The sequence below is a fragment of the Rissa tridactyla genome, chromosome 1, assembly GCF_028500815.1.
Source record: "Rissa tridactyla isolate bRisTri1 chromosome 1, bRisTri1.patW.cur.20221130, whole genome shotgun sequence".
NCBI lineage: Eukaryota > Metazoa > Chordata > Aves > Charadriiformes > Laridae > Rissa > Rissa tridactyla.
In genome coordinates this window covers 7,563,095-7,589,404 of record NC_071466.1, presented here as the reverse complement: position 1 = coordinate 7,589,404, position 26,310 = coordinate 7,563,095, and the positions used below count along the sequence as shown (strand labels likewise).

Genomic DNA, 26,310 nt, shown 5'->3' with positions numbered 1-26,310 from the left:
TTCACCAGAGCCCTGTTGTTTCTAGTGACTCTGGAAAATGGAGTCTAACAGATGTAAATTCCTCATAGCCCTATGTCTTCCTAGGGCCTGACAAAAAGGCGGGATTATTTTTCAGCTAACACCTCTGATTTGCTTGTGCCAAGGGTTGTTTTTAGTTTTGTTCTGTAATTCTTGGCTGCAGTGAGCTCGGGTATTTACAAAGTGACGCCTTTGTATGCGCGCCGGTGCTTTAGCAGTGCATCGGCTCATTGTTTAATTCAGTCTGTTAGCAGTATTATTCTGTATCCTGGTTACAGCGAGACCCTTGGTTTTCTCAGGCCCTCTCGTGAGATGATTTCTTTGTTTACCTGAGCAGCTTGTTGGTCTCCTGAGGATTTTTGCCCCCAGATTTCTGGTTTTTTTTCCATCCAGTAAATTGCAGCTCTTTGCGACTAGGCAGAGGTTCAGACCATGTACTTGCTTGGAGGTAGAAATGCAAAAGAGAGGTAATATTTCCTTTCTCATAAGTGTGTGCAAGGGTGTACATGGACTCTTGTCTGCCCCATCCATCCATCCATCCATCCATCCATCCATCCATCCACTGGCAGAGGGATGAGGGTGCCCGTGTACCCTCATGCCCATCTATCCATCCATCCATCCATCCATCCATCCATCCATCCACCCATCCACTGGCAGAGGTGTGATGTTGCTTGTGTACCCCCATGCTCATCCATCCATCCATCCATCCATCCATCCATCCATCCATTCATCCATCCATCCATCCATCCATCCATCTGCTGGCATGAAGTTGCTCGTGTGCCCCCGTGCTCAGCAGTGAAACACCCTTGCTTCCTTTGCCCACCTCCTTGTCTGAGTCTGAAGCCCAGCCACACCATATCACTTGCCAATACAAGTGACCCGCCTGTGCTTGTCCCTTCTGTTTGTCCCTTCCTGCTGCGCACGGGATGGTTTGTAGGGGAATAAAGCCTCGTTTCACATGCACAAAAGCCTCATCCTTTCTGCAAACATCCAAATATTGCAAAATTTGAAAGAGACAAGCATGTGAAGGCAGGACTGGGTCCTGACGGGAGTTTACTTCCCAGATTTGGCTGGTAAAAGCATGAAATCCTCACTGTCTAACCACGTGGTGAATCACGTTGGCATAAAGCTGATGACACCTCCCAGCAGCGTCCCTCTCCTCCCCACACGGGAGGGTGGCTGTGGGCAGCCACTGCCGCCACTGTACATTGCACAATCCCCTACACTGTAAGACTGGGTAAATATTGACGGGCGACTTTGCACTTTGCATTCGCCACTTGCGGAGCTTCCTTCTCCTTTCCAGACGCACACACAGAGACCAAGATGAAGGTTGAGTTTGCTCCGCTCTCCCTGCCCCTGCAGAGAAGGCTTCAGACGGCATCAGTGGTTCAATGGGTCTTCAGCTTCCTAGGTCTAGGTAAGAGACATCTCCTCCATCTCTGAGAAGGCACCACAGCTTTTTCCCCAACCTCTTCTGTCCCTGACCCCAGGGGAGACCTGGGACTGAAGGTCTGGGACCGAAGGAAAATGGCATTAAAGGCATCTTCTGGGAGCCTGCAGTGAATCCCAGGCCATGTGAGGACAAGTGATTTGCAGCAGACGTCGCACTTGCATGTCTCTGTTTGTCTCACTGTATGGAGAGCAGTGTGGGAGGCTCTTTCTCACTAAAGTGTGGGGTTTTTTCTCTTTTTTTTTTTTCTTTCTTTGTTTTTTTTTTCTCGCCACCCGTTCTGAGCACGGTGGCACTAGGGAAGTGCATGTCTGCATGTCTGTGCTTGGGAACATCTACGGGTCTTATGCAGGAGCTACACCCGTGTGGGGTTTTGGCTTCTCCTGCTCTTTAGCTTTAGTGTTTTCCTGGTCCAAGGTGCTGCCTTGCGCAGCGTTAGTCATGAGAAATGGCATTCCCACGACCAAGGGATGGTTGGGTGGGAAGAGCACGAGGGACTCTGCTTTGCAACCCTGGCAACATACACTTCACTTTATAAACATGCCCCTGCACGCCCCAAAGGGGCATTTTTCCAGGAAAACCCAAGCAGGTTGGGGAAGAGGCACATTAGCAAACTGGGACCCAGACAAATTCACTGTGGAGGACATCAGGTGCTGATGGAAATGAGATACCTGCCATTTTGGATAGGATGCACTGGGAAATAAGACCAGAGCCAGGTTATCATAGAGTGCAAACTGTCTGGGGTGATTTATAGCCCATCAGGAGCCAAGCTGGAAGGTGACATCCCAGAGTTTCCCATTGTCATGCCAATTCTTAAATCTCAGATGGGATCTGTGGCAGGACAGTTGTTGACTAGTCCCAGTACACAAAGGCAGCAGATCTTTGTGTGTGTGTATAAATATATATATATATTTATATGTATATATATGCACACACATATGTGGGTCTTGTGGGTCCTGGCACACAAGAATCTCTAAAACAATACCTCCAAGGAAAGCATAGGCTATGCTTCAGAGCCTTGTTAAGTTTCTGAGATGCCTCCATCCAAACTCTGCTACAGATCTGGGGCTGAATGGCCACTTACGCACCAGTATCTGTTGGACTGGAGCACTGGGCCATACTGGTCCATGTGGTGTAGCATTTTGCATGCTTCTTGGCATACGTTTGGCCCATGCTGAGTAACACTCTGCCAAACTGCATGTTGGGCACTGGTAGCCAGGATGGGGGAGGTTGCTCTTTATTGGAAAAGAATCAGCAACGTGGACATGACAGGGCAACACCACTCACCCGCTGGGTCAGCAAACGGACTCTGAGGAGTTCCTCTGGAGACTTGTAACCAGTGTGGCCCCTTGGGTTGCTCTGTGACAAGCTGGAGGACATCCCTCTCGAGATGGAGGGGAAATCACAGCATGGCAGTGGTGGCACGGCCAGCTGAGCTGCCACAGAGCATGGTTATGGCATGGCAGAGTGCAGGGCACTCAGTGCCATCCCGCACTTGTGTTATAAACCTTGGGTTCTTCTAGTGCAGAAGAGATCCCAGCTGTGATCAACCTTCCCCTGTACACCAGAGACAACCCTGCAGGAGGACACATTGGTTAACAGTGGAGGGGAGGGGAGATCTGGCAAAAGCCACACAGCCTTCGAGCCAGCTGGCCAGAATGGGACATTTTGGGGTTCTCTGTAGCTCCTTCTCTGCCCCTGCACCCAGATTTCCTTCCATGGTGCCTGGACGGGGTGGAAGGCAGTAGAGATGTGGCTGCAATGTTAACAAGGGATACAACACTACCACCCTATTCCCAGCATGGATGTAGCTGGGGTTTACAAAGCTTTAACGGTGTGTTTTCCAGCAAAAAAATCTTGCACTGTAGGTTTGTCTCTTCTTGGTGTCAGGTTCAAGCTGGCACTTGACTTCTCAGTTATGGCAGTGACTGATGGAGCCAGCAGAAAGCCAGAAAATGGGCAGGAGGAAGGAATCCTCCACAGTTGGAGGGTAACGTGGAGCTACTCAAATGCAGGCTCTGCCTCCTGCATGGAATCATAGAATCACAGAATGGTTTGGGTTGGATGGGACCTTAAAGACCATCCAGTTCCAAGCCCCTGCCCTGGGCAGGGACACCTCCCACCAGACCAGGTTGCTCTGAGCCCCATCCAACCTGGCCTTGAACCCCTCCAGGGACGGGGCAGCCACAGCTTCTCTGGGCAACCTGGGCCAGGGGCTCACCACCCTCACAGCCAAGAATTTCTGCCCAAGATCTCAGCTCAATCTCCCTTCTTCCAGTTTGAAGCCATTACCCCTCGACCTATCACCACATGGAAATACAGCTTGCTCTGAATGAGGGTGAGACCCAAACCCACACCTCTCCCATGGCTGGCCTTCTAGAGATTACTGTCTTCCCCTGGAAACATTTTACTTTGATTTTGGTTTTGGGCTTTTGGTGGTTTTTTTTTGGTGATACAATCTGACACGAAAAGCAGTTAAGAAATGCTATAAGAAAGGCACTAGAAAGGTGGTAACCAAACCTTGTGGAGCGATTCCAGCTGGTTTGGTTCATTTTACAAACTTTCTTTAAGCCCACGGCTTTCCACCCGAAAGCTCCCAGTTTAACAACTGTGAAAACTTGATGCTAAGGGATACCCTTAATTTCATCCCATGAGCTGCCGAACACCCTGTGCCGCACTCAATTAGAGCGCTCAGGTTCAGAGATCAGCCCTTCTGTGGGCAGGATTTGGCTCCTTTCTCTCTGAGACAGGCTCCTCCTGCTGCTGCCAGAAAAGGGCTCCTGAAAACACATGGCCAGGCATTTGCACAGCCCTTTGGCTGGAGATCCCAACAGCCGCCGCTGTTGCTACGGTTGTGGGAATGCATCCTCCCCCCGGCCATCCCCCGAGAAGCCAAGTGCGGGGTGAGGGGCTCATTCATTCCCCGTGGGGTGCTGGATGAGCACGGCAGCTCTGCCGCGGCGTCCCTGGCAACAGGCAGGGCATTGTCCGCCTTTCTTGAGGATGCTCCTGGAAAGGGAAACGAGACAAAAGGTGCCATTTGCTTCCAACAGCTGCTGGAAGGAGAGCGCACAATGCAAGAATGGGATGCAGGGCACGGAGTGGGGATTCCATCACCTCCCTACTGCAGGATCCCAGTACTGACCAGTGCCCCCTCCTAATCCAGCAGAGCCAGGTTTCTGCAGGGTACCGAGATCAGGAGGCTTGTGCCTAGACTTGCTGCACTGCTTCCCGCTGCCTCTCTCATTCTTGATCTCCATGGATTTGGGCATGGGCATGCACCCAGACACACCATGCAGAAGCATTAGTGTAGGGCTGAACCTCTGCAAACAAACCAGTGCAGGAGAGTGAGACTTGTGCATGTCGCCTCTGCGGATCCAGCGTACGGCACCCAGCCTTTGAACCCATTCCGTCACCAGGGTTGGCTCAAAGGGCGGGTGGTGCCAGGGTGAGTCAGGTCTCCTTGACAGCAGAGAGTAGTCCACAGCAAGGGACAGCCTGGCCAGGCTTGGCTCTGCTGAGGGGTACAGGAGGTAGATGAGAGCAGCCCTGAAGAGAAGGACTTGGGGGTGTTGGTGGGTGATGAGAAGCTCAACATGAGCCGTCAATGTGCGCTGGCAGCCCAGAAATGCCCCTGCACCCTGGGCTGCATCCCCAGCAGCGTGGGCAGCAGGGCGAGGGGGGGATTCTGCCCCTCTGCTCCTCTCGGGGGAGACCCCCCTGCAGTGCTGCCTCCAGCTCTGGGGCCTCAGCACAGGAGAGACACGGAGCTGTTGGAGCGGGGCCAGAGGAGGCCCCGGAGATGCTGGGAGGGCTGGAGCCCCTCTGCTGGGAGGACAGGCTGAGAGAGTTGGGGGGGTTCAGCCTGGAGAAGAGAAGGCTCTGGGGAGACCTTCCAGCCCCTTCCAGTTCCTCAAGGGGCTCCAGGAAAGCTGGGGAGGGACTCTGGATCAGGGAGGGGAGCCACAGGACAAGGTGAATGGTTTTAACCTGAAAGAAAGGAGATTTAGATTAGGTGGTGAGCCCCTGGCCCAGGTTGCCCAGAGAAGCTGTGGCTGCCCCATCCCTGGAGGGGTTCAAGGCCAGGTTGGACGGGGCTCAGAGCAACCTGGTCTGGTGGGAGGTGTCCCTGCCCAGGGCAGGGGTTTGGAACTAGATAATCTTTAAGGTACCTTCCAACCTTACACCATTCTGTGATTCTATGACCTGTGCAGGCTGTCACTGTTGGGGACTCTAGGCTGGCATTGGGGACCACAGCAATATGCAGCTTGCAAACCCTCCTGATAACTGCAATATGAATCTGACTCACTCTGGTGCTGCTGTGGTGCCAAAAATCTCTTTCCATAGGCTGTTCTTTTCTCTGTTTCAGACTGAATGAGCAAGTGCTGGGTTAGCAGCAATGTTGGTCCCAGCAGCATCTTGATGGGACATGGTCAGAAAAGTCCATGTGCTTTGTAGCCTGTGGCTCACTTGGAGCCTGTGGCATACACATGTGTTTTCTGTGATACGTCTATGTTTTCATCCAGGAAGGGACTTGCAGCTTGCAACAAAACTACTTAACACAGGATACCCACCACCAAACACTTCGTTTTTGCTCTGAGCTTCTTTGAGTGAGCCAACTTAGGAAACCACTTGGGCTGTGAGGGCACCCAAGAAAGCCACTACATCCACATGGATGAGCCTTCTCTTTGCTGACTCCCTTGTGGCCATGGAGATGTGACGTGCTGGGTCCTGGATCATGAAAAGCTGCTTCAGAAGCACCCCTGGTCGACAGGCTGGGTGCAGATCTTAGTGGTCCAGCAGTTTAAGAATGTCCTACGACTGCTTCACACAGAACGACACCTCACCACAGACAACCACAGGCAAACCTCCCTGCATCTGGCCTGAGTAGAAAGTGTAAGATTTAGGGTCTGTATGGAGCTTTCCTTCTTGTCAAGGGCCTTCTGGCTTTGGTTTTAGTTTGAAGGGGGTCTCTCTTCCCTTTCCAAGACAGTGCAGACGGTGCAGCAGCTAATATCAGCCCAGCCTAGGATTACCTGGCCATTTTCAGACAACTGAACTGATGTGATTGCAAAGGCATGCATGATGCCCTTAGACCTCCTCTTGCAGCCCGTGGTGATGTCTGCCTTGAAAGGGGCTTTAGCTATTTTATAACAATTTAGCACGTGTGGTTGGGCTACCTCAGAAAAGTCCAGACCTGCAGAGGCAGGAGATGAGGATCACATCTGTTTGCAACCACACCGCCAAACCTGCCTGTTCCACCTTGAGTGTACAACCATGGCTTGAGAGATTGCAGCCCGAGGCTGGGAATCGAGGGAGTTATGGGGGCAGAAAGGTAGAAGGTAGATGCTGTAGTGATGCTATGGCTGAATGCTAAAGGTAATTCTCCCCTGCCTTCGCTTAAAGAATTCTGTAAGGGCAGTGAGGCAGTGCCATGTCACAATCACATCTCATTGCCATTTGCATGCCTGATGTGCCTGCAGTCCCCATCCTCACCAGAGAGCTTGCTGCCATGGAGACCTGGGTGTTGGAAACAGATGGTCTTTAAGGTCCCTTCCAACCCAAACCATTCTATGATTCTAAGCTGGAGACCTTGTCTAGCTCTGCACAGCCCTGGCAGAGCAGCAAGAGGTTCAAAGGTGAGGTTCAAAGATGGGTTTCTAATGAACTGGAGACTTGCTGATTTCCCCCCATCCCCACCATAACACAGACTGACATCTCTTCCAGCGACATTTCCAAGACCCGACAGCCCTTTGCGGGCTGCTTTGTGGGCACAACGGGTTGTACGTAGGCTGGAGTTTGGCCCCAGCAGGGAGATATCTGCTGAGGTTCTCTGGCCAAGAGCCTAATGCCATGTTCGTGATATCCTTTAAAGTGTTTGCCTGGCAGGTGGCCCAGAAAATGACAGTCGTTTTTAGGAAAGCAGATGCTGAGGGAAATATGGTTCTCATCTGGGCAGCTCTGAAGTGGTCCCCAGTTCAGGGAGGGACAGGCAAGAAACCCTCGTCATTCCTCATTTTCCTCTTAGGATCCCCCTCAAGGGAAGAAAACAGTGATTATGGGGAACAGCCTCACACTAAGCAACTATTCCTGTTTGCCACCCATTCCTGTCCTGCAGAAAAGCTTTAGGTTGGCTTTAGGTTGTCCTTGCTGCTCTGCCTCTGGGAGCTGAAGCCATGTGTTCCCCTCCAGTGTGGATCCAGGAAAGACTCGGGATTTGCAGGAATAGAAATAGATCTTGGCTCCTGGTGCACAGTCCTTCCCTCTAACCCTTAGCTCAAATGGATGCAGGATTTGGCTGTTTCTTGGGTGGGAGGTAATTTTTCAGCATCTTGGAGAACAAGGAGCCTTTAAGATGTGGAGAGTCACCTGTGTAACCTAAAAGAGGCCGGGTTGGTGCTGGTGAAGGAACCCTGGAGCCAGGCTGAAGACCATGAAGTCCTGGGCAGTGGGGCTGGTGGTGGACCCATCCTGGGGACCTGACGTGGCTTTCAGGAAGCAGCAATGGGCCTCTGGGGCAAATATCTCGCCACCGGTGGTCCAGAAAGTCTCGGTGTCTAACCGATGGGGTCAGCTATGTTTTCATTGAAGAGTTTGAGGACCTGACACACAAGAACAGACACACACAGAACTTGCAAGACATGCAAGAAAGTTGGAAGGGGGACAGCAATCTCCCTTGATCGGTGACTTCCCCTCGCACACCAGGCAGCAGTACAGAGTGCCCCTTCTTGCCAAAATACAACCCATAAAAAATCATGTGTCTGCCTAAGGCTGGGATTGGTTCGGGTGCAGACAGTAAGATTTACCTGTCCATTTTCTGGAACTTTCCTCTCTTTTTGGCCCCACCCACAGTATCTTTTGGACTAAGGATCCATGCTAGGACACAAATATGCTCCTTTCCCACAGCAACCGGGATACCGTAAGATTTTACAAGCACCAAAAAAAATAATCTTAAGATAGAGCGAAGGTCACGGTGTGCAAATTCTGCCCTGCAAAACAAACAAAAAAATAAAATAAATTGAATTGCAAATGAATCAAGGGAGAAATTAATAATTATATAATTACAAGATAAAACCTCACTTGAATGATAAGTGGGTGGATTTGGACCAGAACCACTCCTTTGATTTGCAGAATGTACTTTGAGCTTTGCACAGTATGATAAAAGGAGAACTAGGCATTGCAGGGTTCTGCAGCAGACCTGATGACCTGGCTCCCAGGTTCAGTAAAATTGCAACCTCTGCGTTGTCCCTCAAGTAGCGTTTATGTGTCATGTGGACCCTGGAGCTCCGTTCCCTGCTCTATGTTGTTTTCCTCAAGGGTTATTAAGACTGTGTCTGGGCTGTGGCACTTGAAAGGAGTGGCGTCAGGTACGAGCAGTGGTTTGTTCTTACCTGGAGGATGCGTTGCAAGTTAGACCTGTTGCTCTGCAGACAGCTGCAGTCCTTCCCCACGCACTGAGTTCCTGCCTACCCAGGCGCCTGCCACAGTGTCTCTACCTATATGAGGACAGAAGATCCCATTTCAGCTTTAAGGAGATTTATGATCCTGCTAAACTACTGCTTTTTTCCCCTTCATAGAAATTATCAGTACCATCATACTTTAAAACACCACCAGTGTTTTAAAAAGGGGCAGGGATTTGTTTCCACACGCAAAGCTCTGGGATCAGGGTGGCTTATCACAAAAAAACCCCAAACCAACAACCCTACAAAACAGACCTACTTATTTATCCTTAAGTAAATGCAAACAGGAGGTACAAGGAGGTCTTAAATGAGGGCACTGTATACCTCTGCTCTGATAGACCTTAGCTGAGATGAGATGAGCTGGAGAGGGCAGGTGCCAAGTGATTCCCAAAGATGAAAATCCAGGTCGCGGAGGATGAGGGCATGGATGCACCTATCTTACAGCTGAAGCAGAACGGGGCATCTCCATCCTCACGTCCTTCAACCCTGGGTACCATATCTGTGATGAAGACCCAAAGAAGAACAAAATATATATAGCCCACCACACATGATGTAACCCATGAGCTGGGGAAGGCAAAGGGCTTGGATGAATGGAGTTTTTTTAGCTCAGTCTTCCCCTTCCCAGACAACACCAAGGTTTCCAGAGGGACAGATGGAGAGGACACAGCTCTTCCCAGGCACTTTACTGGGCATCTGCTTTACCAGGTGGCATCTTGGTGGCCATCAGCGCTTCCCAGTCTCTGTACAGACAGACAGTGTTGGGCTTGGGTGGGATTTGATGTACCAAGTGATGATTGTTTGTACACAGACTTGTCTTCTCTTGTTCCCGTGCCAAAACACAGGGCGTGAGGGAGGTGGGAGGTAGAGGGCAAAGCTGAGCACTGACTGGAAGCAGCTCAGAAAAGTCTTTAATGGCTTGGGAAAGTCCCAAGTCATTAATGTCTTAGGGAATGAAATAGAGCATTCTTATAAAATCTGTGATGACACTGAGTTGAAAGGACTGAAAATCCTCTAGAGGCCAGGAGTAAAGTTGAGAGTGAACCCAAGAAGTGGAGGAAAAGGTCCAAAATCAATAAGTAAAAACTCAATAAAGAGTAAAATCTTATCTATGGGAAAGATAAAAAAAATAAAAAAATCCAAGACACAATTGAAATGGGAAATTGATAGCCCAGGACAAAGCCATCAGGGACTGTACAGACAGAGCATAGTGGCCTGCTTTGCTGCTGTTGCGAAATATCAGGTGTCATCAGAGGGTAATAACAGGAGTTTTGGTGTAAAACACGGGCATTATCGTTGCAGAAGTTAGACTTACTCCAGAGAAAAGCCAGACAGCAAAGGGATAGAGATCTGATCCATGAGAACCCCTTGGATGCAGTGAGGTCCATCGGTCTTGTGAGAAGAGGGGGATACGGTGGCCTTTGGAGAAATAGGTGGTTGCTGCAAGGATGGTGCTTGGTTGCTCTCCAGGTTCCCAGGGCAGACAGGAAAGAAACCACTTCTTTCCATCAAAGGTGCCTTCACACTGATAAAATAATTCAGCAACAAGGCCAGTGAAGACTTGGGTTCCATCCCAGGTCCAAAAAGACCAAGTGCCTTCAAGTGAATCATTCCTCTCTCAGTGCCCAGCTAACCCAACTGCCATCTCACTGTCTGGCTTTTCTCTCAGCACAGTGCTGCGTAGCTGCCTTCATCGCCCTCTTCTTCACCCGTTTTTGGCTGGTCAGTGTCCTCTACACTGCATGGTGGTTCATAGACAGGGAAAAACCCAGCAAGGGTGGGAGGAAGATCAACGCCCTCCGGAACAGCATCATCTGGAGGTACATGAGGGACTACTTCCCCGTCACGGTAAGTGCCACCAATCCCATCAGCTCTTAGGAGACTCAGGGACCTCCTTGGTGTTTGAAGGCAATCTGGGGCCAGCAGTTGTGGCATGGAGGTCAGTGTTGAAGGCTTGATGCAGGATTGTCTTCCCAGCTCTCAGATTACTGCAAAACCCAGAAAAAAACACAGGCCACCATTTTTACAACCCCATCCTTTATTCATCTGCCTTTTACCCACCCATTTAACCTGGCTGCATTCCAGCAGTTAGGGAAATCTCCCCTTGCCTGTTTCCCTTGCATATATTGCGACACTCCCGCTCTTCAGGTTGCTCAGCATTTACCCAGTGGTCACGGGGCCAAGTTTTGATCAAAATCCAAGAGGTCCTGGTGCCCTGCAAGGTCAGCACCCGCTTCTGCTGGGGAAGAGGCTGGATGGGTAAAGCTGGGTGTGCGCTGGGCAGTCTCACAGAGTTGCTGTTCCTCTGAGTGGGACTTTTGTGCCATTTCCAGATTTATTTTAATGCATATGGCAGGCCTTTAACCTTTATCTGGTATCCCCTTGGCATGGCATGAATGCATGGACCAGCATGAAGTCCTGCCTCAGAGCCATCACAAGTGGGTACAAATCTGAGCAATGCAGCACAAGAGTTCATGGGCTGTGCAAGGGAGTGAGTTTCTATGGTAGACCAAGCTATGGGAATTTGTAAGATAATTCCTTTAATGAAACATCGCCTGTTGAGGGAACTCAGATGGGAGGCACACAGCTGGTTAGAGATAGCCTGGAACCAGGACCTGGGTGCTGCAGTCCAGGTAAAATGAAGTGGGGAGCCCAAGCAGCAAAAGGACTCATCAGCCCAAAGGAAAAACAAGAGCCCAGGTTGAGAGTCCATCCTGCATAGAAAAGGGCCTGGGATAAGGATGAGGGGGAGCTGGAGCAAAGAGAGGACCAGAGATGACGTGCCCAAGATCACCCATCAACCAGAAGTAAGAGCGAGCTCTTTCGAATCTCAGCCCCACAATTCAACTGTAAAACATGAGGTTTCTCTCTTCATTTTGTCAGGGAGAAAAAAAAACACATCCCCAATAAAACACACCCAAAATGTTCAAGGTCCTGGGGTGCAAACTGCGGGACTGGTGTGGAAGGAGATCAATTTAGGGAATAAGTCATAGCTGGGCAAAAGGATAAGAAGATAGGATCTGTCTGGATCTCTCCTACCATTCCTGAGTGGATCTTACGTATACTTGTATTATAACAACTGAGATGGGCACATCTGCCCCCAAAATGATGGTCCCTAAAATGTGTCTTCTGATGTCACATCATCCCCTTTTGCAGGCCACAGCTCAGCACAATATTGACCCCAACACTGCAGGTAAAATGGGGGCTTTGCCAAAGCACAGAGAGTGTGTCCCAGCAAACGTTGCTCCTTTTCGTCGAGTGGAAACACCACTTGATATCAAGACAAAGTACATGCAGAAGAGCAACACCATGGATGTATATCTTAGATCTGCCTGTAAAGGCACCACCTCCAGGATACTCCAAAAGCAAATGTTGCACAAGGAAAATGAGAGTTTTTTTATTTCCCCTGAGTTCCCTTACGCTCATTTCAATTTTCATCTCACCCCCAGTATGCTTGTTGAGTTAAGGTGAAGAAGCAAAGGGCAGTGTTGTCTGTGGCCTTCTCTGGTTAGTGGCATCCAGCATTGTGGAAGCTGGGATTGCGTCTTATAGGACCTGGGTGCAAGTGGTAGAGTAGATGTGCTGAGCTGAACCAGAGCATCACTCTCCCTTTCCACTGCTGTGGACAATTCATGTAAACCCACTTAATTTTGTGCTGGAAACTGGCATACGCTCACCAAACTTCCCGTGTCTCAGCTGGGTGAACTGCATCTCCAAGTTGCCTCTCTCCAAGACCATCCATCAGAATAAGCCTACCTTGTGTGCGTCCTACTGCCATTGAGATTTTTTGCTCAAAGGCATGGCAGAAAGTGATGCTGAGGACCTGTGGTGAGTTATTTTGTGGCTAATCTCAGAGTTTAACTTGTGATTTAAGGGCTTCTGCGTGAGCTTCAAAGCATGGCCCCCAAAAGATATATCATAGTCTTCTGGGGAGGAATGGGAACACATCCCAGAAAAGCTTGTGGTGAGTTTTACCATGAAGCACAGGCAATATTTTACGATGTTTAATAGGAAACACCAAGTGGGTTCCCAATAAATTATTCTCAAGGTTGCTTTAGAAAATGCTAGAATTCCCATGAGCTATTTAAGTGGCTGCAATGATTATATGCAATATATACTCTGTAAATTATTTTTGGCTGTAAGCCACTGCTTGGCCAGTGTCGGACCAACCTCTCTGGTAAAACTTAGCTGCCAGCTCAGCCCAGCGATACCTCTTCTCCTGTCCCCTGGTAAGGCCGTGCAAATTCCCTCCTGAACGCCACACTGCATTGTCCATCTGTCCTTCCCTCCCTGGGTGCCACTGCCAGGCAGGGAGGACCTGACTGGAGGACCAGTAAGACCAGTAGAGGGAGCATGGCTACTGGGTTTGGCTCAAGCTCAGTGGGTGAAGGCAGGGAGGATTTGGTGGAGCGTTTCTCTCCGCTGGTCTGGGAGAAAGAAGTCAGAGGGGGCTCCGCAAAAGGACCGCAGAAAACAAAAATATATAATAAAAAGGGCTATTATAACCAAGCAGTCACATAATATTATTTCCTTAAAACATTTTCTCAGTCTTCCACCCTTTGGCTCAAGGACTTTCTAAGCCAGAACATAGGATTTAACAGCCCTTGCTGAATGCATCTGCTACCTTTTGTCGCTACGAGAGCATGGAAAAAAAAATTGGCAACCCCAACATCGCACAGCAAGGAGCTCCCCAGGCGAACCACAGGGTGTGAAGACCTCCCTGCTCCCTGCTTGTTTCGCTGGAAAACCCCTGGTTAGCCGAAGGAAATCCTGTCCCACCTACCCCTGCCACTCCTGCTTTTATACTCTGTTACATCCCCCATCTGCCACCCTTTTTTTCACACCTAAAAACCCCAAACGTGTTTGCTTCCTTTCATGGAAGGCATTTAATTTCACACCACCGAGCACGAGCTGGTTTGTTCCTAGCAGGGTGGAAGAGAAGCACCGTAAATATTGCTTTTGTCACCCTGTGTGCTGCTCTCACGAGGAGCTGAGCTGAGCTTTTGGTCTGAACACACCCAGCTGGAGGCTCCCATGGACCTCTCCCTCGCCCAAATCCCCATCCAGAACGGGAGCACAAGGCGAACGGGATTTGGGGAGACGGACAGGGTAGGCACCCAGCACCCTGGGCTGTATTTGTGTGTAGATTGAGTTCATTCAACCCTGGAAGATTAGTCATTCTGGGAAGATTAAATGCGGCTCCTAATCCCCCCGGATCCCGGCAGCAAACTTAGCATGGCCAAGCACCAGTGTTTGGAGGCAGGAAGAGCTGCCTGCTATTTTATTTTAGGAAGTGGCTTTAAATGCTGCCTTTAAAGGATCCCTGGGCATGTTTACTGTCGTGAAAGCAAAGAGAGGTTGGGATGAGCATCTGTTTTCTGGGAATCTGGGCAGCGTGAATTTGCATTTTGCTGCAGCGAGCGTCTGGCATGTGGGAGCGTGCCGGCTCCGAGCCGTGCCTCCGCAGAGCGTGCGAGGAGCACCCTCTGCCGATACCACCCTTGCACGAGTCCCGCTTCACTGCTCGGGTTATTCCCCTTGGAGCTAACTGAATTTTACTCAGGGGTTTGGGAGTTATAGGGTGAGGCAGGACCTGAATAAGTTTGGGTGATTTTAAAAGAGGGATGAGAAAAGAAAAAAAACACTGCAAATCCAAGGGGGAGCCAGTGCATTGCCCAGGAAAGTTATTTCTGCTTCATTCTCCTATATTTTAACCCTGTTCTAGTCCTTCTTTTTTATACACTCTCATGATAGGCCTGCAATACACAGCTGAGCTCAGCTGGGTCTTAAAAGTGGGGAAAATATACCAAAAAGGTGCAAAATTAATCTGTTTGGGACAGGCTACAGTTGAACAGGTACCCAGTGATGGCTGCTGTGGGTTGATGTTGCCCCCAGAGAGATTTTTGGATGCCTTGGACTGCTCTACATATGCTATGTTCAATAAGAAGTCAATCATAGAATCATAGAATGGTTCAGGTTGGAAGGGACCTTAAAGATCATCCAGTTCCACCCCCTGCCCTGGGCAGGGACACCTCCCACCAGACCAGCTTGCTCCAAGCCCCGGCCAACCTGGCCTTGAACCCCTCCAGGGATGGGGCAGCCACAGCTTCTCTGGGCAACGTGTTCCAGTGCCTCCTCATCTGTCTGCTGCTCCCAGGCTTCTGCCCAAACCCTTATCTCCATTCTCACAGTCCCTTCCCCATCATTTATCAGCGTGGCATCTTTATGAGGAAGAATGCACTCAGCATTACAGTAAAAACAAATTTCTCCATCACATGGCCAAGGGAATACACATCTTCACTGCTGCTTCTCCCCCGCCCCATCCCATCCTGCCAGCGTAAGGCTGTTGTCACCAACATCCCTCATACAGCCAAGGTGCTGAGGAACACCACAGACATGCAGAAGGTGAGGACGCCAGTGAAATGGGGAAAGCGTAAGCTTGACATGATCCATCTCTACCTCTACCTCAAGCAGAAGTCACCATCTCTCTTGCTGACTATGACTTGGGGCTGGCTTAGACAAGACATTTCAGTTTTACATCACACAACCTGGGTTATGAGTTAAAACTAGCAGCAGGAAGCTAAAATTAAGGTCTTAGAGGGACAAATCTTCTCTTCAGGTGTCATCATTATTAAGAGCAACCCCAGCAGACACCATCTTACCAGCTTTATTTAGGGCAGCCTGAAAAGTGCCTGCTGTGTGGAGAAGGTTCCTGTGGTCTTCACTGCGCTGTTTTTCCCTTGTGAAGAGTCACAGGACATTTCTTACCAGCCTCGAGGTTATCTAAGTGCCAGTTGGACCTTATTATGTATAGCAACTGGCAGAGTCCCAACCTCTGTCACTGTGCTTGGGGACGTGCTGGCTTTATTGTTATTCTGGTAGCGTAAGTAAAACGAGTTGACCCCTAGGAGCTGTGATTTGGGATGGCTCCATCCCATAACTCATTCATTCTCATAATTGCGTAAGCCATGACAGGGGTTATTTGAGTGTGCTGCGGTGCTGGGGAAGTACAAGGCGTTGCAGAGAGGGGACAAGGGGACAGCCCAAGTTCGTGTGAACCAAACCCTGCCAGGAATGCTTTCTCTTTTTTCGTAGAAGAGTGATATTATTTGTAACTAGGGATGTTGTGTCATGGCCCATGACGTTAAAGATAATTTCTGATTTACAGCAGTCTTGGCTGTTCACTTTGCTTCCTTCTGTTGGCTGGAGGAGAGAAGAGGGATTGTTAGGGCAAAAGCAAGACATGGCCAAATGGCCCAAAGCCACCTCTCTCTCCTTTGCTGAGGAACTTCTCTGTCCCATGTCTTGGCCCTCTTTTCTCTGCCCTCGGGTAACCTTAAGTAAGATAGAGGCCACTGCTGAAGCCAGGTCCACCGGAGGACTGTGTCCCACCATCTGCACTGCCAAGTAACATGCTAAGCCACTGGATAAGGGAAGTCCCACAAGACCCCAGAAGCAGCATCACACAGGAACTTAGGAAGCCTCGGACATTTTGGAGCTGCTATCCTTCTGCAGCTTTGGGAGTCAAGGTGATGAAGTCCCATCTTAACTCAATTTAAACCCATCTGGTTGGTCAGACTCCCCAATACTTGCTGCAAACACAGATCTGACCTGACATTGTGGCACCTGAAGAAAACCAAAGCCCTCTTTCTCCAACTGTCCTTCTCAGACTCACACCGTTGCTGGGACCTAAAACCCACCTTCCTCAGCAGCTGTTGGCAGATATTTGCCCTTCCTTTGGTCTCCCATCCAGACACCCTTGGGTGGGCTACCCACTTCTCTTTGCCTTGGCACAATTTCTCCTTCCTTGGATCTGGCTGGCTTTCTGGATTTATCTGCTGGGTTTTACCCCACAGAGAATCTGGCTGTACGTTTTATCCTGCTAGAGATGCTCTTTGGAGGTGCCTGGGTGGGCAGCAAGGGACCTGAGGATTTGCTTAGGACAAAGTTTAAGGGAGGTTTAGCCTGCTTAAGAGCAGATTAATGAACATAACATCCTGGGAAACAGTTTGGGGCCAGAGAAGGATGGAAATACAATAGCAATTCAATTTGGGAGACTTTAAATGAAGAAGGCACAAGCTTGCTGACCAGCTTTCCTGACCACATCCTCCTCTGCTCTGCAAATGGCTGTTGGGGTGATGCCATGCTACTCCCTGTCTCCCGTCATATGTTCATGCATCCCTAGGGATGCAATGTCATGGCATATCGGTGCTCTGACTGCATGTCCCCCGGCACAGCAAGCACCATGCAGTGCTCATACTCATCTCAACTTGACTTGATCTAATTCCTCACTTAATGACTTTTTAATCCCTCCAGCGCTGCTGGCTGGGGACCTGGGTATCACTTCATCTCCAGGGTGTGCTGGAGCACCCAGACCTCCAAGCCCTTGGATTTGTGGAGAATTCTACTTTCCTCAAGCATTAGTGCACCAGCCTTATATGGGGAATCGCCTGTCCTCCCTCTTCCCATGATCTGGGACAGGACAGTCCAGGGACTGTATGGGACAAACAGGAAACCCCAGCCACATCTCGAGAGGGGAATTAAAGGAATTAAACCAGTGCTGAACTCCTGTGCTGATACAGTCCCTCAGAAGCCCCAATTCCAATTAGCCTAATTCCACTCCAAAATTAATTTAAAAAAAAAAATGCAAAACAAAACAAATACCAAACTAAGGCCACTTTAATTCCAGCTAAGAGCATCTACTTGGGATGTTAATGTGGTTTAACTAATCCAGTTTAAAATTAATTTGGATTAATTTTCTTGAGATCCTTGTCGGTATGTGGGCTCTTATCAGAGCTCCTGAAAGTCTGCACATGCATTTCCCTAGCACGGCTGGCAGTGCATGGAGCAGGTATCACCGCATCTCTGCAGGAGCTGGGGAAACTGGGGCAGGGTTTCACCCATGTCTTGGACCCACATGTGAGTAGACAGGGTAAAAGGGCGTTTCTGCTACAGAGCAATGACTGTGAGCAGTGAACAACTGTAGCTACCAAAATATTTCTCCATGAAGGAGAAGCATGAAGCAAACCTCATCCTTCAAAACACAAATTTCAGTTCATTGTTTGGGAAGACCATGATTACCCAAGGTCTGGGATCTGGAAGGCCTCATAACACCTTTGACAAAGGGTCATTACCACTGTCAGCAGCCAAGAATCAAGCCAGCATCCCAACCATGCCAAGGAGAAGCTCAGGGAAAGCCATCAAACCCATGGCTCAGTTTGGAGAGCACAACCCTGAGCTGATAACAGCTCTTTGCCTTTCGACCATAGGTCAGACACGTTAATTTGGCATCCCTCAGACCTCTGAGATGAGGAACTGCTCTTGTCTTACCAAGCAAACTTCAAGTCAAGCACTTGTCTCACGTAGATATTTACGCACAGACCAGCTTGGCTGGACCCTTAAGTCCTTTGACAATCATTAAAGGTTCAACTCACCCAGAAAGACCAGAGCAGCAGAAGTGGAAATGACAAGGCAGGAGGGAGGAGAGTCCCACCCCTCTGCACCTCAACCCCAGCCCCGTTAAAGCAGTCGGGGCTGGAGCGTACGCCAGAGCTGGGCTGTGCGGCGGTGTCAAGTATTAACTTTCCTGGCAGCTTGGGAACAGGCTGTGGTACAGAGATTGACCTCTGGCAGGAGGAGGGGGAAGAAGTGAATAAACAGTGAGAACAATCCAGATGGGAGGATCGAGTTTCTGTGTTAAAGAGTTTCCAGAAGGAGTAGGGTGAATTAGAGTCCAGGGGCGTAAGAGACTCTGCCCAAGTCTCGTCTCTGCTACAGGTTTCCTTCTCAGTCTTGTACAAGCTCTTTGATTTCTCTGTAAGTTCTGGCCAAATCATCCAAATGTGAGCAGACGCTGTGACAAAATGGGGACCTTCTCTCTCCTGCTTTGCTCATTGAGCCCAGTCTACAAAGCTGAAAAAGTCAAATAACTCAATTAAGAAATAACTCAACTAAGTCACTCCATTCCCTTTCACTGGGGTGAGCACCAAGGCAGCATCTGGATGTCTCCTAGGGAGGGTTTTTAAGGATGTGTGGTGTCTTAGCACAGGTGAAATCTCCTCTTGAAGCAGTTTGCATGGCTCAGCAGATAACCTGAATTTAGCTCTTCATTAGCAAGGAGGATGGGGTGACCTTGGGGATGCAGCCAGGCTGTCACCCCCCCTGCTTCTTGCCACCCGCCACACACACACAGATGGAGAGTTAGCAGTTTCCACCACACCAGAGCATCTCGCCTCCCTGCTTATAAATCACGCAGAGATGAAAGGCTGTTTGGAACCGAAGATGAATGCAGGAAACATTGATGCAAGCTGAAATCACTCAAAAAATGAGCAAATGGTGTCAGGGGCCCTGGGCACTTAGTGATTCAGCCATCTGCCCCTCTTCCTGCCTAGGCACCTCCGCACCCGGGCAGCGGTGGGACTCTTGTTTGTCCGTTCCCCTCATTAGGAGCAGGCGCTTGAATGGGCACATGTGTACAGTCAACAGTGCCTTAGGACAGATGGAAAATTAGCTGCGATGTAAGAAAGTAAAATACACCCTCGTGATTAACCTGTGGTTCTGGCTGCTTCTAGGAAAACACATGCACCATTAGCTACTCCCCAAGCGTGGATGGGACCAGGGTACTTGGAGGGGTGGCGAGCTACACCGCAGAGGGCTTTGGTTCTTCTTGAGCACAAGTGCCTTTGAGCTGTTTGGAAATTCATGGTGGCTCTGTCATGGCTACCCTTGGAAAGGTTCGTCCTCCCCTGGTGCTGTGAGCATCCTCGGCACCCACAGAAAAGGTGCAGAGGCATCAGCATTCAGTCTTGACTGCTTCTCCCTGGGTTACGCGTGTGCTGGCTCATGTTGGCATGGCAGGGTCTTCTCGGTGGCATAGTTGGAGGGTAGGTTTGTCACACCAGCTCCTCTCCTCCAGGCAATCCATAGCAAGTGTAACCCACAGAGACCAAACCCCGGTTGTCCCTTAACTCTCTTTAATCTTCCCCTCCTCTGCTGTGGGACCCTTTCTCCCATGTAGCATCTCCCAGGCTCCAAACCCATTTTCATATTGGCTGAGTATTTCAGCTAGCTGCTCAGTCGACCCTCAAGGGCTTGGCCATATGCTGCACCGCATCTGCAAGCCATGCTGTCCATCTCTAAAGGCTGGGCATGGGCATTCCCCATTCCCTCCTCCTAGTAAAATTGCAGCAATCTTGGGCAGGCATCCATGGCTCTTTGATGGATTTATGGATTACCTGGGCACCCAACACAGGCACAAGCAGCTGGGTTCTTGCAGGCTTTCCCCAGTGGAAAGAAAACAGAATCAGAGAGTCACAGAATCACAGAATGGCAGGGGTTGGAAGGGACCTCTGGAAATCATCTAGTCCAACCCCTTGCCAGAGCAGGGTCATCCAGAACAGGTGGCACAGGAACGCATTCAGAAGCTTTTTGAATCTCTCCAGAGAAGGAGACCCCACACCCTCTTTGGGCAGCCTGAGCCAGTGCACTGGCACCCTCACAGGAAAGAAGTTCCTCCTCATGTTCAGACGGAATGTTCTGTGTTCCAGTTTGTGCCCATTGCCCCTTGTCCTGTCCCTGGGCACCACTGAGAAGGGTCTGGCCCCATCCTCTTGCCCCCCGCCCTTTAGCTCTTGCTGAGCATTGATGAGATCCCCTCTCGGTCTGCTCTTCTCCAGCTGAACAGCCCCAGGGCTCTCAGCCTTTCCTCAGCACAGAGATGTTCCAGTCCCCTCGGCATCTTTGTGGCCTCCACTGGACTGTCTCCAGTAGTACCTTGTCTTGTTCTGGGGAGCCCAGAACTGGACCCAGGACTCCAGTTGTGGCCTCACCAGGGCAGAGCAGAGGTATAGGATGACTTCCATTGACATGCTGGCCACGCTCTTTTTAATACACCCCAGGAGACCATCAGCTCTGTTAGATGTCTGGGATCTGGGTCTCCTTCTACCATGTATGAAAGCATCCTTGAATCCCCTGACATGTACTCCAGGTCAGGACAAGCCTTGGGTCCACACTGTTCTCTTGAGGGACGTGCCCGTGAGCCAGACAGCAGCTTTACATGGATTATTGCCAGGGCGGTTCTGCACTCCCTTTGCTGTTCTGGTTGTGGGGTGGAGGGGGAGGGAAATAATCATCCTTTTCTCACTTTTTAGCTTTTTTTCCCCATATTAGAAAAATGTATTGGAGGACATTTTAAACAAAGTAGGTTCCCAAGAGCATCTAGGACAGCTGAAGGCAACATGAGGTCCAGAGGAGAGCCACAAAGATGATCAGAGGGCTGGAGCACCTCTCCTATGAAGACAGGCTGAGAGAGATGGGGTTGTTCAGCCTGGAGAAGAGAAGGCTCTGGGGAGACCTTATAGCGGCCTTCCAGTCCCTAAAGGGGGCTTACAAGAAAGCTGGGGAGGAGCTATTTGCAAGGGCATGTAGCAATAGGACAAGGGGCAATGGTTTAAACTAGAGCAGGGCAGGTTTAGATTAGACATTAGGATGAAGTTCTTTACACTGAGGGTGGTGAGACACTGGCCCAGGTTGCCCAGAGAGGTGGGGGAGGCCCCATCCCTGGAGACATTCAAGGCTTGATGAGGCTCTGAGCAATCTGGTCTAGTTGAAGATGTCCCTGCTCACTGCAGGGGGGTTGGACTAGATGACCTATAGGTGTCCCTTCCAACCCAACACACTCTATGATTCTATGAGGAACTATTCCATTGCAAATGACAAGTTGGGCCAATGGATGGGAGGAGATGGAAATACAGGCAATGAAACACATCGCAGTGAAAAATGATTGAGTTGTTCCAGTTGATCTGTGCCAATAGAAGGCATGGTGGGTGCCAGGGATCCCCTCCAGGAATCCCCTATCTGCTCTCCATAGGCAATGTTCCACCCCTCCGCAAGGGGACAGCACTAACTCTTGGCCCCTTTTTGGCTCTGTCCCTGTGCCTAGCTGGTGAAGACGGCGGAGCTGGACCCTAGGCAGAACTACTTGATGGGATTTCATCCCCACGGGGTCCTGGCAGCAGGAGCCTTTATCAATTTCTGCACGGAGGCGTCGGGCTTTTCCACGCTCTTCCCGGGCATCACTCCACACCTGATGATGCTCTCCCTGTGGTTTCGCATCCCCTTCTTGAGGGACTGCCTGATGAGCGGAGGTAAGCAGGGTGGGTTGCGTGAACACAACTGCTGGAGGTGGCACCCAAAACTCCTCTGAAGTTAAAAAATGCCCTCCTCGCTGTTATCTCTGTTCAACTTCATAGAGCACCTCTGAGCTCAGGGCATCGCTGTGCCAGGTACTGTGTATCATCAAAATATAGAGGAAATCATGAGCAGAAACGCTGAGACCAGCAGGGCAAGGTGGTCCCGTATTCCTTTCTTTCCATGCAAGCAACATTCAGGCTTAAAATTGAGGTTGCCACTGAAAGGAAAAGGAAAAAAACTATTTTTCTGAAGCTGTTGCATCCAGGGAGAGAGGATGCAAACAGCAGCTCACGCTGTTGCAAAACCCCATAGCAGGAAAGGAAGAAGAAATGAAAAGGAATAGGTAAAAATTAAAGGGAGAGAGGGCACAGGGAGATTGGAGAGATTTTTGGAGACTGGCAGGAGACGGTCTCCATCTTTCACCCGTGAGCTTGGGGAAGGGCCACTTCTCCATCCGAACGGGCTCATGGCGTGGGCAGGATTCAATAGACTAAACACAGGCATCCAGCTTCATCTAAGATACCCCAGGGCATTCATCACCCTGTTTTCCACATAAACTCTGGCTCCTGCTGCTGAAAAAATATTTACACGGAGGGCGAGGAATCATAACAGTGAGATATGAGAGAGTTATGACCGGGGCGAAAGAAGGTTTAATCACTGTAATGTGGGAGTTTGGTGCATAGCTCATTTTCAGGTTGATTGAATCCATTTGACAAAGAGGTTTTAATTTGCAAATTATTTCAGCCCCTGAAAAAAGGATTTAAAAAAAAAATCAAAACAATGTTGCTTTGTCATTTCTGAATTCAAGATTTCTGACTTTTGCAAGTAAACAACATCAAGGGACCAAATTCCCCATCAAATTCCACTCAATTAGCAGCATCCACTGAAATTCATGTATGTTTTGACCTAAAGGAAATGTTTCACTGACTTTAGAAAGATTCAGTAATGGACACAGTTTCATTTGACAACAAAATGAAACAGATTTTTCCCTGGGGTTAAGTGCAGCTAGTTCTCAGTTTACTTTTTTCCTGATTTTCTTCTTGTTTCTTACTTCTGGGCCAGGCAGCAAAGGGATAATTGTATATTCACACAGCAGAGCTGTGCACAAATCCAGCACCGTTCAGGGCAGCTGGGCTGAGATTGACAAAGTGTAGGAAAACTCTGAAAATAAAGTGGCAACACCCCTCCGGAGCTGGATAATGGGGAAAAAAGGTACAGAGCAAACCACAGTCGTGTGGGTTCAACAGATGTTCGGTTTTTCTTCCTCTCTGCCCTCCAGGCCTTGTCTCTTCCAGCAAGGAGAGTGCATCCTATGTGCTGCAGAAGCCGGAGGGTGGGAACATGCTGGTCATCATTGTTGGTGGGGCACAGGAGGCGCTGGATGCCCGGCCGGGATCCTACACCTTGCTGCTGAAGAACAGAAAGGGATTTGTCCGCGTGGCCATCGAGCAGGGGTGATGCAGGGGTCGGGGTCAAGGGGCTCTTGGGGAGGGATGCACCGGTCTGGGGCTGGTTAATGGAGTTTTCCTGCTGGTTTTGGAGATGGAGAGAAGGTGTTTTGGGGTGGGCTTTGCTAATCATGCCCCTACATTGGGTTCATCTCCCCACAGCACCCCGCTGGTCCCGATCTTTTCCTTTGGGGAGAATGACCTCTTCAATCAGGTGAGGAACCCCAAGGGCTCCTGGCTGCGGCAGCTCCAGCACCGGCTCCAGCAGATCATGGGCATCTCCCTTCCCCTATTCTATGCGCGAGGCATCTTCCAGTACAGCTTCGGGCTGATACCCTACCGCCGACCTATCTACACTGTGGGTACGTCCTTCCTTGGCATGCCAGCACAATGCTGGCCACATTCAGCCTCCCCAAAGCGGGACCAGGTACAGTTCCTGGGTTGTGTCATCCTCCTGTCAGGCTGGAGCATCATGCCAGAGGGCAGGAGCTGTGGTGATCTAGAAACCTGCTGGCAAAGGAGCATCCCCAACTGCTCCCATGCCATGTTGGTTTGGGATTCTGGCTTGGTCTTATCACAGAGCCCAGGTCATCTGGGCTGCGCTGGGAAAGCTCCAGAGCAAACGTGGCCATCCCGTCACCGCTGCGGGATGCAGCCAACCCCAATCCCAATGCAACCCGGTGATATGAATCACTGCAATCGCGTTGGGTTAAACTTCTCACAAGCCAATTTTACAAACACAAGTAGGACAACACCTGAGCAGTTTGCAGGTTTACTCAGTGTCCCGTGCAGACATAGCCACAAACCTCAACCTTTTCGCACATGAACAAGGCAAGCTGTTTGACCAGAGATCATGTCCATGGGAGACCAAATTTCAAGAAAGTCTTTGGTTTTGAAGAAGTTTTGCCTGGTTTCAACAACTCCATGCTTGGCCCACCAGTGCGGCTGATGCTCTGTGAATTAGTCTAATTAATGAGGCTGTTTGGAAAGCTCAGAGCTCATCCCATTGATTAGGTTTGACAGTCAGCAATTAATTCTAATTGTTTTACAACCTGTTTGGATTGTCTCAATGGGTTTATGAGCTGTGCAGTATCACAAGGGCTCTTCATTAGTCCGATGAGGAGCAGCGTTACATGATGATGAAACCCTCCGCCACTTGAAAAACACAATTTGAGTAAGAGACCAGAGCAAGAGAGGCATCTCATGGACTTCCCTGTTCTCTGCAGGCACCCGGTCCTGCTGCTGGTGGTTCTGGGAGATGGGAAGAGGCTTCTTCTAGTGCTGGGAATCAAGTTAATTAGATTTGCCCTTGAAAAAAGCATGATTTTCAAAAGATACATGGGTACTCTGTGCCTAATACAAATCAAATGTTTCACAGAAGCTTTAATCTGAGCAAAGTGAAGCACTCCAATCGCTGGTGTTATTTATTCTTGGGCTCCCCCTTGCCTCAGTTTCCCCATTTGCAATGCAGATTCCCAGGACCATGTGGGAACAACTTGGAAAGACCAACTCAAATATTAGGGTGATGTTGCCTTTATCCACAGCACATCTGAGATGTTCGGAGCAGCTGTAGGGACTGCACTGGGATGCAGTACTTTTTACTTCAAAGAACTACACATTCTTTGCCGAAGACAGGTCTTTGGCATTAACCAACTTTGCAGATGGGGAAATGGAGGCAAGGAGAGATGTGACCTTGGAGACCAACAGCAGAGCCAGGATCTGAATGTCCATCTCCCTATCTCCCTGGCTTTCCTACTTCCCAAAGCCCTGGACATTACTGGTCATATCAATCCATCCACCACATCCTTGGAGAGGTGGACCCCAGCTCTGTGCTAAGATGTGCAAAGTGTCTGGAGGGACTTGACATTGGCTCATCCTAATACCTGTGCTTGTTTTACAGTTGGGAAGCCAATTCCGGTGCAGAGGAAGCACAGACCATCTGAGGAAGAGGTTGATCAAGTACATCAGAAATACCTAAATGAATTGTGCAAGCTATTTGAGGAGCACAAAGCTAAATATAATATCCCAGAAGACAAACACCTGGAATTTATATAGAGCTCCTCAAGCAAGGTGAAACCATGGAGCTCAAGCTTCAAGTTTTCTCCTCTCTCTGGAACTATTTCACAACCTCAACTCAGTCACGGTTAACATACGGTCTGTATGGTGTAGGGAGAAGGACTTAATTTTCCCAGCATTTGCATGAGCGTAGGGCCATGCAAATTTCTTCTCCCTGTAGGACACATAAAAAGTATAAAGAAGAAGAACAAAAAAAAAAAAAATCCCATCTGTGGTCAGCACTGTTGACACTCCCCAGCAGAAAACTCCCACTTCCATTTCAAGATATTTCCAGGCGGAGATGAATTATTGAAAGTTCCCTTTGCACTATTTTCATTCGGAAATGGCATGATGAGCCACAATTTCTGGTGAATGCATATAGGGTTTTTTTAAAAATATAATTTGTCTAGATCAACAAATGATCATTGTTTGCTTGGTCCTCTTTGTGTCTTTAATCGTTCTGGGCTCTTTTCTCCCCACCTGAAACACAGTTTATCAGAAAGGTCATACTCCCAGCATGGTGCCAGGCACCCTCGGTAGCAACACGATGCCAGATCCCACCAGGGCAAAAGAAATAAAACTTTTATAAAGGGCAAGGGCTCATCCAGAGGGTTCACCCTATCTGGGATCTGGGAGTCCTGCTTATAATTTTATTAATTTAAACCCAGACGCCCCTGCTCGAGAATGCCTT

The 26,310-nt window shown here is 49.5% G+C and overlaps 1 protein-coding gene across 1 annotated transcript; it reads left to right on the top strand.

The window, feature by feature from the left end:
• Window positions 1-1,336: 1,336 nt before the first annotated feature.
• MOGAT2 (monoacylglycerol O-acyltransferase 2) lies at window positions 1,337-25,629 on the top strand. The gene is made up of 6 exons (XM_054220151.1): window positions 1,337-1,435; window positions 10,595-10,773; window positions 21,866-22,070; window positions 23,396-23,570; window positions 23,727-23,926; window positions 25,465-25,629. Exons 1-6 carry the CDS (start codon window positions 1,342-1,344, stop codon window positions 25,617-25,619), a joined length of 1,008 nt encoding a protein of 335 aa, XP_054076126.1. The 5' UTR covers window positions 1,337-1,341; the 3' UTR covers window positions 25,620-25,629.
• The last annotated feature ends 681 nt before the right edge of the window (window positions 25,630-26,310 follow it).

Excerpts from the sequence above, each read along its gene's own strand:
- MOGAT2 (XM_054220151.1), top strand. The coding sequence starts at position 1,342 with ATGAAGGTTGAGTTTGCTCCGCTCTCCCTGCCCCTGCAGAGAAGGCTT. Across the intron at positions 23,571-23,726 it reads CGCGTGGCCATCGAGCAGGG|CACCCCGCTGGTCCCGATCT; the intron begins GTGATGCAGGGG and ends ATCTCCCCACAG. Across the intron at positions 23,927-25,464 it reads CCGACCTATCTACACTGTGG|TTGGGAAGCCAATTCCGGTG; the intron begins GTACGTCCTTCC and ends CTTGTTTTACAG.